This window comes from Lepidothrix coronata, unplaced genomic scaffold, assembly GCF_001604755.1.
Source record: "Lepidothrix coronata isolate B3197 unplaced genomic scaffold, Lepidothrix_coronata-1.0 Scaffold34, whole genome shotgun sequence".
NCBI lineage: Eukaryota > Metazoa > Chordata > Aves > Passeriformes > Pipridae > Lepidothrix > Lepidothrix coronata.
This window is the reverse complement of record NW_016690214.1, coordinates 6205428-6217916: the sequence shown is the minus strand read 5'-3', so window position 1 is coordinate 6217916 and position 12489 is coordinate 6205428. Positions and strand designations below refer to the sequence as shown.

General features: G+C 42.7%; 1 protein-coding gene across 1 annotated transcript in view; it reads left to right on the top strand.

The window, feature by feature from the left end:
* Positions 1 to 11211, top strand: part of GRB2 (growth factor receptor bound protein 2) — a 38608-nt gene extending 27397 nt beyond the window's left edge. Inside the window, exons 2-3 of the mRNA XM_017811902.1 lie at positions 6593 to 6690; positions 11085 to 11211. Of these exons, the coding sequence (XP_017667391.1) occupies positions 6593 to 6690; positions 11085 to 11211 (225 nt within the window). The remainder of the gene's footprint in view (positions 1 to 6592; positions 6691 to 11084) is intronic.
* Positions 11212 to 12489: the final 1278 nt, after the last annotated feature.

Here is a 12489-nt window from a genome sequence, read left to right as displayed (position 1 = left end):
TAAAATACTGCGTTTTTTCCTTCCATCTTTGTGCCACATAAACCAAAAAAGGTGAGCCATAGGGAAAGGGAATTGTTGTCTAGATTGTTCTTTTTTTACTTCTGTTTTTCCTATTATCTTAAGCAAATAAGTCTTCACAACTGAAGACTTTTGCTGGAGGGGACACGGTAGTACAAGACTTGCAAGGCCTGAGAGGCAGGGTGAGTTAGTCTGTGCTGAGTTCTGTCCTTGTGGCTAGACTTGTTTGTGCCTCAGCTAACTTAAAGTTGCTTCAAATATTCTTGTGTTACCTACAAAAAAAAAGAAAGTTGGTTTTGAAACAGTTTGAGTGCTAATTCCTTGCTTCAGTCCTCTCTGTGGATTTTGCCTTGTCACAATAGACTTTGCTGTGCTTGCTTTGTGGATTTCTTGAGCACTGTAGCCAGTGCTCCTATGGATTTGTTTTGCATGGTGAAATATTGCATGGAATTGTAATGACAACTTGCCTTTATTTCATGCAGTTGAAAGTAATTAACGTCATTTCCTGTAATCTTACCCAGCTACTTCTCCCCATCAACCCTGTCTGAAGGTCAGGAGAATCCTGACTTTATCTATAAATGTTTATATTGCACAAACCTCCAGTGATGAGTAGTTTTGTGCAATAGACTGGGAGGACATTTTTATATAGATTTTGGAAAGAGAAGCTTAGATCCGAGAGTGGCCTTGTCCTGTGACTTTCACTGTTGGCATTGGTTTGTTGTCTCTCAACTTTGTCATGTGTTTTACTTTGGACTAGCTCACAGGCCCCTTCAAGATGAATGGAAATAACTTAGACATAATTTCTTCTCAAAGAAACTAAAGACAGCAGTGTGTAACCCAGACTCCTTCCAGCTGCTTGGCTGTTGTGGGAAAGGCTCTGGGTGTGCAAAGTCCATGTGTTGAAGTACCAGTGGTCACTTCAGATAAGGCTTCTGACAAAAGCACTGCTGAGGAGTGGGGAAGAAAGGCCCCTATGCTTTTATGTTTGTCTTGGTGGGAAGACTTTCTGAAATTATTTTCTTTTGAGTTTGTATTTTGTGCCGTTCTTGTGCTTTTAAAAGGATATGGGTGGAAGAAGTATTTCTACAGTGATAATGGGAATTGGGGCGAGTGAGCATGAAAACCTGTATCCATAAGACATTGCTGCATTATAGTATAATCTACATCCATTATTTGGGTAATATGTTCTAATACTTGGTAGTTGAGTGCAATTTAAGAACCAGTCTTTTTCCAGCTCTTTTCAGTAACATTTGCTCAGTGGTTGTTAAGTATTTTCACAGCTTTTATATCCACTTAGAGAGCGAGTATGCACCATCCTAAAGCACGTCCAAATGTAGTGCTTTAGGTTTTGATCTGAAAAATGTGGGTATTTTGCACTCCCTGTGTGTTGTTATGATAAATTGAATTGAAGGAAAAGCCTAAAATACTTTAGCAGTTATGTGTTCTTGAATCACCTTAATTGTCTAATGTATCTTTTCACATTGAAAGTTTGCAGTTAAAATTAACTGTGCTGTGTGTCACGAGTGAATCAAGAAAAGAAAAACTGATTCGGCATGGCCTGAATCACAGTGCCATTTTGATGTGCAGATTCCTCCAGGTTTCTTTAAGATGCCATTCCTGCTGCACAGTCACCTTGTGATGTGACGGGCAGCCAGAGGGGGGAGGATTCATTTGTTCAACACGGGGGTCAGACAGGGAGCTGCAGGGGACCAGGCCGTGTTTTGGGTTGTCTTTGCAAAACACTGAAATGATGAATTTGAATATCCTGTGGTGCCATTTACAGTAAATTTGCAGGGAACAAAAATGTTACAGAATGGACTGTGGTGAACTTGCTCTGCTGAATCCAGGCATAGCTTGCCTTGAAGCAGATTTTGCTTGCTCGTTTGTATCTAGTTTCTAACTCTTCTTGGAGCAGAAAATGAGCCATTTTTCTCTGAAATGAAAAGCTGTGTTAAAGCACCTCTGCTGAGGGTGATAACTCTCCTCCCAGAGACCATTCCATCCTCGGACAAGGAATTCCCAGGCTTCCAGGTTCAGCTGCAGAACTGCTGCCTTCAAAACATTTGTTCACTTTATAAATTTTAATTCCTGCCCTAGTTTGAGTGTCATGAGCACTTTCCTGAGACTTTGGGAATGTTTTTAATATACTGCTTCATTTTCTTTGTGACGGTGTCAATGCAACTTTGTGGAGGAGGAAAACCACATTGGCAGCTCACAGGTGGTACTGCACCAGTTGGGTTACTTTCTGTTTCAGTGAGCGCAGCAAGAATCCCAAAAACTTGAAGTTCAGGGAAAAGAGGAAGTTCAGCCAACATTCAGACCCCTCTCTTAGTAAGTTTTTTGGGTTTTGTCTCTCCAAAACCCAAGAATGATGATTAACTTGGCTAAACTCACAAGCACGTAACGTTCAAGGCATTATGTTTAGTTTCATGTTTGCATCTGGATGTCAGCTTGAGAGTTGAGCCAGATCTGTTTGTTATGTTCCAGTTTAGTGCCTGTGTGTTCCTGAAAGTTGTTTTGAGGTTTTGAGATGCTCAGTCTGGTGTACAACAATTCCCAAGGAAAAGCTGTGCTTGGAAATATTCGCTAGGTATGGAATTGAACATGGCTGGGGATGCTTGTTATGTGTGAACTGTTCTAACTAAAACTTGGGAGCTGCCTTGCTGTGTGACTCTTCCCTGGTGCCTCCTCTTCATTTCCATGGGAACAGATGGGCTTTTGTTGATAAGAGACCTGTTATCAAACTGGGGAAACTGCCTGGCAGCATTTGAGCCCCTCTGAGTGTAAAGCAGGGCCGACTGCAGACTGAGGACATCACATGGCGGCTTCAAATGCAGGGGCTAAAAATATCCTTCCTCCTTCCTCCTCTCAGGCACAGATGCCCCAGTGTGAAAGGAAGAGTCACTCTGGCATAGAGTGATTAGATCTATGGCAGCCTTGGGGACTGGATGCAAAGGAAAGCTTTATGTTTTGACCTATCCAAAGAGCAGCACTTTTGAACAGTTGAGATCAATGTTTTAGATGTTTTGCAGACTTTGAAGGCTGTCCAGTTTGGAGCAGTGAATCTTTAAGTTTAATTTTGTTACTTAATTTTACTTATTTGTACTTGAGGAAATTTTCAAAGCAAAATTCAGTGATGCACGTGGTACTTAGATTAAATTTTGTAGCTTTGGTAAGACCAGGAAATCTTACTGTAGTTCAGTTCAGAATAGTTATTTTTCTTAGAGTCATAGCACCGTGTTTTAAATATCCAGATTATAAATTTTAATCTGAATTATTATCTGGAAATCACTTGGAGGCCAGTTGGAGGTATGGGATAGATAGATTTACTGGATGGTTTTCTTAAAAGATTTTACAGAAAAAATAGTTTAGTTACTCAGTGAGTTCTTTCATTTTGATGGATTAATGACTTAAGAGAGAGCAACGTCAGATGTAAACATCAAAGGCAGATACACCAGTGCACAGGCTTCCCATGTGTGTTCCTGACTTACTTTTTATTTTGTGTTTCACTAATGGATATTAGTGGCGTAAGATTTTTTTGAAAGCCGAAATTTTCCAGGACTGTTCTGCAGTTGTCATGATAATAACTGCATAACTTCATAGCAGCCACCAGAATTCCAGGCCCGTGCACGTGACCGCAAAGTTGTCCTGAATTTGAGGCACTTCAGTGCAAGTCAGTTTTGCTTGACTAAGCATTGGGAGCAGCTCCAGCGGTGTCTGACAGTGTCAGAAAAAATGATTTTGTAGATCTGTGTTGGGGAGGGGACTCCTCTTGAAATGATACAGGAACACGGAGCTTTGGAAAGAAAACAGCATGTTCTGTTGCCTCTGGAAGAGTCAGAAAGGGGAAAACAGGGGTGTTTACAGGGTTGACCGTGTGTGTGTGAGCTCTCTGGTCCATAACACAGGGCATGGAGAGTTGGATGTCTGCCAGGGTGTGAATGGAGCTGTGACAGCTTGTTAAAATGATCCTAGAAAGGACAACGGGCTGTGCAGATAACGGCAGTCTGGGTGTGAAGCAGGAAAAAGTGCTGGGAGCAAACAAAGGCACTGAGGGGGGAGCTGTGGAGGGTTCACCACTGCAGCAGAAGTCCCCTGAACAGGCTGTACATGTAGATGTGTAGGCACTTCACCTCACTCTGCCTTTTATCCAGCTGTTTTTTTACTCTGGTCACAAAGCTCAATGCATCCCTCAGCACTGCTTTGGCTTCAGGCCAGGCATTAATGAGTACCCCAAGCCCGATGTGATTTGGCTCCTCCAAATCTATTAGCATATCTTCAGAGCAAGATAAAACTCATTAAAGTAATTTACATTTGGGCATTAGAATTTCTGATAATTTTTAATACCAACTGCCGAAAGCACAAAAATGTGGTAAGGTCCTTCAGATGAAACTACAATTTACCCATTCTTTTTGGAAAAGCAGACTACCATGTGCCTTAACTGCTCTCTGATGGTAATGAAACCAGTGTGTAGTACATGATCTTACCAAAGGTTTGATGGTGATAATGCACACCACTGTGTGAGATTTGGCTTCTGAGAAATCACATCAAAACGTGTCACGTTTGTGCTGTATTGTACGTGGTGAAAGCAGCTGAGGTACAGAACAGCCAAACTTCCTGGGCCTTCAAGCCATGTGCCGAAATCTTGACTGAGTAAGATCTGGGCTTCAGCTTGTGCCCTCCCTGATCTCTCTGCAACTCACTTTTTTACACAGTTGCTTTTGATCTCTGTCATCCCTGTTCAGTGTCCCAGAGCTCCTGCTGACATCACCCACCTTTATTCCACATTGTGGAGGAATCAGGCTCTGCACAGATCGCCCTTCTATGGGCAGGGCAGTGGGTGGGACGTTTGTTTGCTTGCTCCAAGGCAGCCCAGCAAACATCAGCTGATCCATGTCAGCTCTCCCCGTGTGAGCTCTTACCTCAGAGCCTGTAACAGAGCCACGCTTGAACTGCTCGTGACCTGTGCTCAGATTATTCCTTCTCAGTGACTGAACTCTGTTGTGCTCGCTGGAACAGAGCTTGTAAATAAATACAGGGAAGCCCAAAGCAGTAACTGCACCAATGATAGCTTGAACTTTCCAACTGTGAAAGTACGTGGGATCTTTTAAGTATTAAAGTCTCTTCAGCTGAAAATATCCTGAAATGGGCCATAAAGGTGCATATCTTTGCTCACCTCAAGTTCTGTAGATGTATCCCTGCTACTGTGCTAGTTCCCCTGTGGAAGTGCTGGCACCTGGGGAATGCACATTCCTATCAACCTCTTGGGTTGGGAATTTAGGAGCATCCAGGTAACTATTATCCTTGTGATTCACTGAGGAGATTCACATTTTGCTCTCTTTGTCCTTTACCACATTTCATTTCAGTAGGTGTTGAGGGTTTTCTCTGTCATACCTATCAGTCAGCAGTGAGGAAGATTTAGGGTGTTGGTGTGTCACGTGTTTTTGAAAGGCAGCAAGCACTGATCTTTAGAGTTTAATTTTCTGAAGCACTCCCAATCAACTTGTAAGAATAAGACCGGCCCTTGCAAATTCTTGTCTGCTTTTACTTTCTCTTTTTTTTCAATTCCTCTCATCATCCTTCAAATAAACAAACATAGTGACATAGCAAAAGAATTAGTTTGGGGTTTTTCAGGATACCTTCACTATAACTACGTGTGCATGTAGCGTGTGATCTCTGGATCTGTGTTCATGTTGTCTTTCTCTTTGCATTTCCTCATCTTCCTGCACTCAGGCAATGCTAATCATGTGATACTTCTGTGACTTGAGGCTTTAAGTTTCTATTTTTTAACTCAGATCTTGCATTTTGTTGCAAAGTTAAAGATCCTCCTGAGAAAGCTGAGGAGGAATGAAAGTGCTTGAGGGAAACCTTTGCCATGGTCCTTAATTTTAAAGAGAAGGGGACAGGTTTTCTGTAGTGTTTACTTCCAACACCAAGTAAAATCATCTTGAGGAGAGGTAGTTTCAAACTATGACATGGCTTTGTTTTACAGAACATAGAACTATATTGGAAAGACTGCTTTGAGTCAGTGTACCAGACTTGCCTATTGACAGAAATTCAATGAAAAATAAAGCACCGAAGTACTTGGAGCAGGTTTGCTTTGAAGTATCAATTTGTGCTTTTTAAAGCCACCTTTTCATGTGGCTCCTCTCTTGTGACTCGTGATCTTTTATTCATTTTAAAATTACACTAAGAAAAGTATCCCCTTGAAAAAATGAAAAGAAGAAACTTTGTTCATCTGTATTTGCTGTTTGAATGTGTTTCTCTTTTTTAGTGTAAAATGTGCTCAACAGACAAATCACTGTTTCTGATGCCTTATTTAAGCTGCTTTTAACTTGCATTGGCAAAACCAGCTGAAACTGCCAGTTGTATCCAGCTTGGGCCTCTTCTGGTGTTTGTTCATGACAGTTCTGAACACTCCTGAGGTGCAGTGGAACAGACACCACCACCATTTTTACAGGTTCATCTCACAGGAGCAGTTTTGAAAGAAGGGTGGGAAGAATAACCTGGTACCCTCATCAGTTTTGGTGTACCTTGAACTGTGCTAAGCTTAATCTTTGTTTGCTTCCTCCAGGTTTTGAATGAAGAATGTGATCAGAATTGGTACAAGGCAGAACTCAACGGAAAGGATGGCTTCATTCCCAAGAACTACATAGAAATGAAACCACATCCGTAAGTTGAACTCTGGGGAGAGGCTCCCTTGCTCTGACTTTGCACATCCTCTCAAACAGAAGGAAGTTTTCTGCTAAAATGTAACTTACAGCTCTACCCAAATGTATGGGCAGGTAAAGGATGGCTGCTGAGTTGTCTCTGGCTGTAGTGTTTGTGTGACTCCTTTCACAGCAGCTGCATAGCAGGGTATTTTGGGAAGCTTTTCTGGTGTTTTTTAGGGTCAGAACCTTGAGGTTATCAGGCATAAACCAGCAGAAAACTCTTTATTAGAGAGTTGTCACCACCACTGCCCCAGAAAAAGAGTGTTTTGTGGTTTTGTCATGCTCTTCTATTTTACCCGCTGAGCAGCTAAGAGTAAAAACCATGGCACTCACAGCTCACCAGAAAAGTGTTTAAGGATATTTGGGGCTGAATTTGTAGTACGTCTGTCACATCCTCGGTACAGAATCACAGAATTGTTTAGGTTGGATAGGACTTCTAACAGTCGTCTGATCCGACACCTTCCTCGCAAGACAGGCCAACCTCAAAGCCTGTGTGCTGTCACACAAGTGTCCTTTGCTGCTCCAGGGAGCTGCCCTTGAGTAACTACTGTGAACATCTCTTGGATATAATGAATCCAGCATATGAAAACAGTAGCATTTCATGACTGGGTGTTTTCTTTGTGTCAGTTCATGTATTTCTGCTGTCTGCTACTAAACTCTGGTTCTGCCAGCCTTTGAGATCCTGCAACATCTGAACAAGAAAACAGCAAGCTCTGGGTAACAGATTCAAAGGGGAGAGAAAGGTTAGGAGGGAGCAGCAAAACCTGTAATCAAGGTTTCTGCAAGGAGCTGTAGTGTTTCATTTGCTCACAAAAACTGATGATTGATTTAAGTGTTGGCTGTCATTATATAATGAAGATACTGCAGTTAAATGCAATCAAGGATTATTTTTCCAAGGGCTCTTTTGAAATAGCAGAAGGAAGCTTCTGAGGGGCTGTGCCCCAAGAAGGGAGGTGTAATACTTTACTGCAACCAAGTGGGAAGTGAAGCAAGGACACACAAGAAAATTCTAAACTTGTTTAAAGCCTTGTTTTCTGCAGTAACATGTCTTGTTTACCCTGATTGTGCCACTGGGGATCACAAATTCACATTGCAATTTCTCTCTCATTGATTTGATGGTTGCATCTTCTCACAACAGTTTTGCAGGCATTGGAGCTGTACTGTGGTGTTGTCTCCTGTGATGATCAGTTTATTCTGTGATCATCCAAGGTATTTTGTTTTAGAGGGATAGAGCTGTCAGGTTTTCACTTTTTTTGTATCAAAAGGGAATGAACAATATCTGAGCCTGCAAGTGGGTGAATTTGGACGTGGGTTTTAAGCACAGTTAATTTGATCTTATCTGAAGATGTTTAAACTGCTGATGGCATCTGGATGGAGTCAGCTCCATGTGTCAGCAATGCTGGGAGTCTTAACTAGTGCATTAACAACCCTGGGAAATTGTGCAGAAGTTTTTATAGCATAATGTTGGCTTAGCTGTAATGCAGAGCTCTCTAGTCATACAGGTCATATAAAAAGCAAACTGCAGGCAGCTTACCAGTCACAAAGAGAATGTTCCTTTTCTCAGACTACTGTCAAATCATTTAAAGAGGTTTTTGGAAGAAAGCGACTTAAAATGGCTTTAAAGCCTATCCAAGGATCCAAGACTGAAATCCTCCAACCACACAGCTGGTATTAAATGCAGAGTTTCCTCTTGCATTTTGCAAATCTTACAGTTTGCTTTGTAACTACCAGCAAACGAAGCTGAAAGGAAAATGTGGCACCTGTCGGTCACCAGCCGAGTCCCCTGGGCTCTGAAGGGTTAATCTGAATTGCCACCTCAGTTAACAAAGCAAAGATGTGAGCAGAGATAGACAGGACACTCAGGGAAGAGCTGCAGGAAGCTCTGGGCAGGGAGGTTCCTGTGAAGGCACAGCAGAGAGTTCAGTGACAGGACACCTTTCTCTTGAAGGGGGAAGGGGAAGAATTTGCTGTTTATGAAACCCCACGAGTCTGATCCAGGCTATCTCAGGTGTTTGTGTTCATAACCAGCTTGTCCTGGGGATACTGCTGAGGTCTGACTCTGCAGCTTTGTGATTTCTGGGGAGGAAATGGGCCAAGTGAAATGGTTGTGAGAAGTGAAGCCAAAAGAATTGCCAAACTGCCGATGGAAGGGAGGCTGGAAGCAATGAGAACCTGTGTTGTACCAATCCGTGCATCTCCCTCTGGCTCTGCAGCATCAGCAGGAACGCCTGGATTTGGTTCTGCAGTGCTGACTGGCTGAGTTTCAGCTCCATTGCAGAGCTAGTTGGAGACAAGTGTTATCAGGCTTGGCCCTTCAAGCTCTTGGGAACATGGTGGTCACTTTGCCTAATTCTCCATGTGGGGTTTTTGACATGCTGTGATTTTTGTTCATTTTTTCAGACAGTTTGTAGCAAAGAGTCATACGTGCACAGCACTTCTGCTGCTTTTCAAGTGTGCTTTAAAGTAGACATTAGTCCTGCAAAGTAACTTCCTTTGTTTCTTCCTTCTGTGGGACTTCTTTTCATCTTTTTAGCCAGGTTCTTTTTCTCTTGCTAATGGGATAGTGAAGCCATAAAACTGCAAGGAAGTTCAAGAATTGTGAAAGTCTCTCTATTTCAAGTGCCTTAGAAGCAGCTGGCAGAAAACTTCAAGAGTTTTGAGTACTGTCACTTTGGAAGTGTTAATTCTTTTAATCAGATAGTACAATTCTACTTTGTGGTGATTCAGTAAAATTTAGGGGGGAAATAGGGGTTGTACTGCTGAGCCTTCAGGAAGGATTCTGTTAAGCTCTTTCAGGCTTTCCTTCTATTTTACAGACATGGGTGAGGTGGTTTTTTGTTTGTGTTTTTTTAAGATGAGGCTTTCACTTTCAAGTCATATGTGACTAATTGAGAATTATTTGAGAACTGAACAGGATCGAGACATTTTGTAAACAAGAAATATGGTGAGATACCGCAAATCATTATATAAAGCTTGCTTTATGTAGCATCTGGCAGAGGCAGAATTCAGGACTTCCTTGTCTTTGTGACAATAGTGCCAAAAGCCCAGGAAAAAAATACATTACCTTTGAATTCTGAGGGAGTTTCACATAATGGGTTCTCTTGGTTGATTTTTGAGGCAGCAGAGTGCAGTGAGGGGCACCTCTGCCACCACCTCAGGTACCCAGAAGCAGCACAGGTGCTAAACCAGCCAGAAAGTACAAAATGCCAGGAAGTTCTTTATCACTGGAAATAGGATGGTTAAGGGAGAAAGATTTCTGGGGTTTAAAAAGTACACAACGAGAGTTTCAAGCAAGTTAAGCATGTCTGTTAATCGAGAAATCAGTCCTCCTTCCCCCCTAGAGATAGTTTCCTCTTAGACAGAAATATCTGGTGACTTTGTGACTTCATGAAAGCCTCAACTTCTCTTAAGAGCCACTGTTTCGGGAAGGATTCTGCAACTCCTGTCTTGTTGCTGCACCAAACCCTTCACTGCAGACAGTGTGAGTAGAGCTCTTGTTATGAAATGCTCTCCTCTGAGGTCAGTCCTCTGTGTGGTTATGGGCTGTGATAAGTGCTGCTGTCCTGGGTGATCTGGTACCCAGAACTGAAAGCTCCACTTTTTAGTCGTGAAGATGGTTCTGCTTTTGTCATACCATGTGACAGTCCACTGAGCCCTTGTTTGGCTTTAATCTTGGTTTACTCTAGAAATGCAAATGTAGATGTGGGTGAGGATCCTGTGACCAGGGCTGTTGGTCAGTGCTGACGATCGATCGGGTGGCCTGAGGGAGGTTCAGCCTCAGTGTTATGGTTGGCCTGTGGCTGGTGAGAATTTTGGATTTGGCTTCCACAAGGCAGCTACTTCATGTGACTCCTTCTGTGAAAGCTACTGGATTGTCCAGCCTGTAGGAGAAAGCAAGAAAAGAGGCTTCTGAAACAAGTATCCACCAGCACCTTTCCTGTAATGGAATCGTGTGCCTGGCTCAGATTCCTCTGCAATGAAGCAGAGACCTTGAAGGAACTTTTCTCACTTGGTCTGTGTGTAACTGCTCTCTTGGCACCTGCCTCAGCTTTCTGACAGATGATACTTGTCTTGGACCACAGTACTCTGGTAGGGCTCAGAAAGATTGGACTGAGCTGCAGGAGCAAACAACTGCTGGATGAAGATATTGATTCTCTCAGTGAAGTAGTTGTGTCTTTCCACCCGATCTAAAAGAGAATAGAAATTGATTTTTATACAAAATGCACTTTCCACTTGTGCAGGATGGGTCAGTGCATAGACATGATCTTTCTATAGCTGTGATGTTTCTTGTTCTTCCATGAAGGGATTAAAATTCTTAACTTTTCCTGTTGTTTTCTTTTCCTCCCTACGCAGGTGGTTTTTTGGAAAGATTCCCCGAGCGAAGGCTGAGGAGATGTTGGGCAAACAGAGACATGATGGTGCCTTCCTCATCAGGGAGAGTGAGAGTGCTCCCGGGGACTTCTCCCTCTCAGTCAAGTAAGTCATGCCCAGAAGCAATTATGTGGTAATCAGGGATCTGCTGCTCCTTTGGACTGGTGAGCAAAGGGCAGGTAATTGTCAATGCTGAGGAGCAGGAATAATTTTCCAGATGCCTGCCCCACAGCATTTCTCTTCTTCTAGTGATGTTTATTCCCTGTCTAATAGAACAAATATCTGTGCTCTGGTTTGCAGTGATCCCACAGGACTGACCTGGTGGCACATGGCTCATGTAGTCCCAGGCACTTCTGAAGAAGGGGAGGTTTAGATTGGATGTTAGGAAGAAATTCTCTGTGAGGGTGGTGAGGCCCTGGCATAGGTTGCTCAGAGAATTTGTGGCTGCCCCATCCCTGGAATGCCGGGTTGGAGCAACCTGGTCTAGTGAAAGGTGTCCCTGCCCATGGCAGGGGGTTGAAATCAGGTGATCTTTAAGGTCCCTCCCAAGCCAAACCATTCTATGGTTCTGTGATCTGAAGTCACTGTATAATAGAGGCATTAGGAACTTGAAAGGGCATGTGATGTAATTTAACGTGGGATGGGGGTCAGAGGGAGTTTGTTGACTTTGGCTTTTTTTTTATTATTTTCTGTAATCTTTCCCTTTCCTACCATAAATAAACAAAATTTTCTTTAGAATCCTAACAACATTTTTTATTATTCATACGCAATTCCTGGTTGGCTGTATTTTCTGTGGCTGTCAGTGATCTGTCTCGACAAGGTTTGTTTGTTTTTCTGGTCATCTTTGGTCTGTAACCAAATTTTTGTCCTGCTGCACAGCAGCACTGAGTCATGCCAAAAAACTGGATTAAGGCCCCTGAATTTAGAGATGTTTATATTTCTGTCTTGGTTACAATCATCTGAGCTGGAATATTGGATATGAATGGAAGCTTCCTTCCAGAAAGTGCATTCCTTTAAGAAACAGAAAGTTACAATGACATGCTCTGCCTTCCTGTTCAGCTTAGTGTTGCCATCTGGTGGTAATGTCTCAGTTGTGTGGTTTTTTTCTGTTTGTATAATTTAGAAAAGTCCTTTTCCTAAACGGTGATCTGTCGGATTTTAAATGGTGAGAAGCTCCCAGGCTGAGGAAGGCAGAGCAGAGGCAGCTCTCACAAGTTGTTCCATGTCACCTTTTTGTAGCCAAAGCAGTGGCTGCTTCTGCAGCCGATGTATGGAAGCTGTGCATGCCAAGTGGGAACAGTTGTCTTCTGTTTTCAGTGTTTTAGGCTGAAGTAAAAATACCGACGTGCCATTCATCTGGAAAATCCCAGTGGACCTCTTTGGAGTT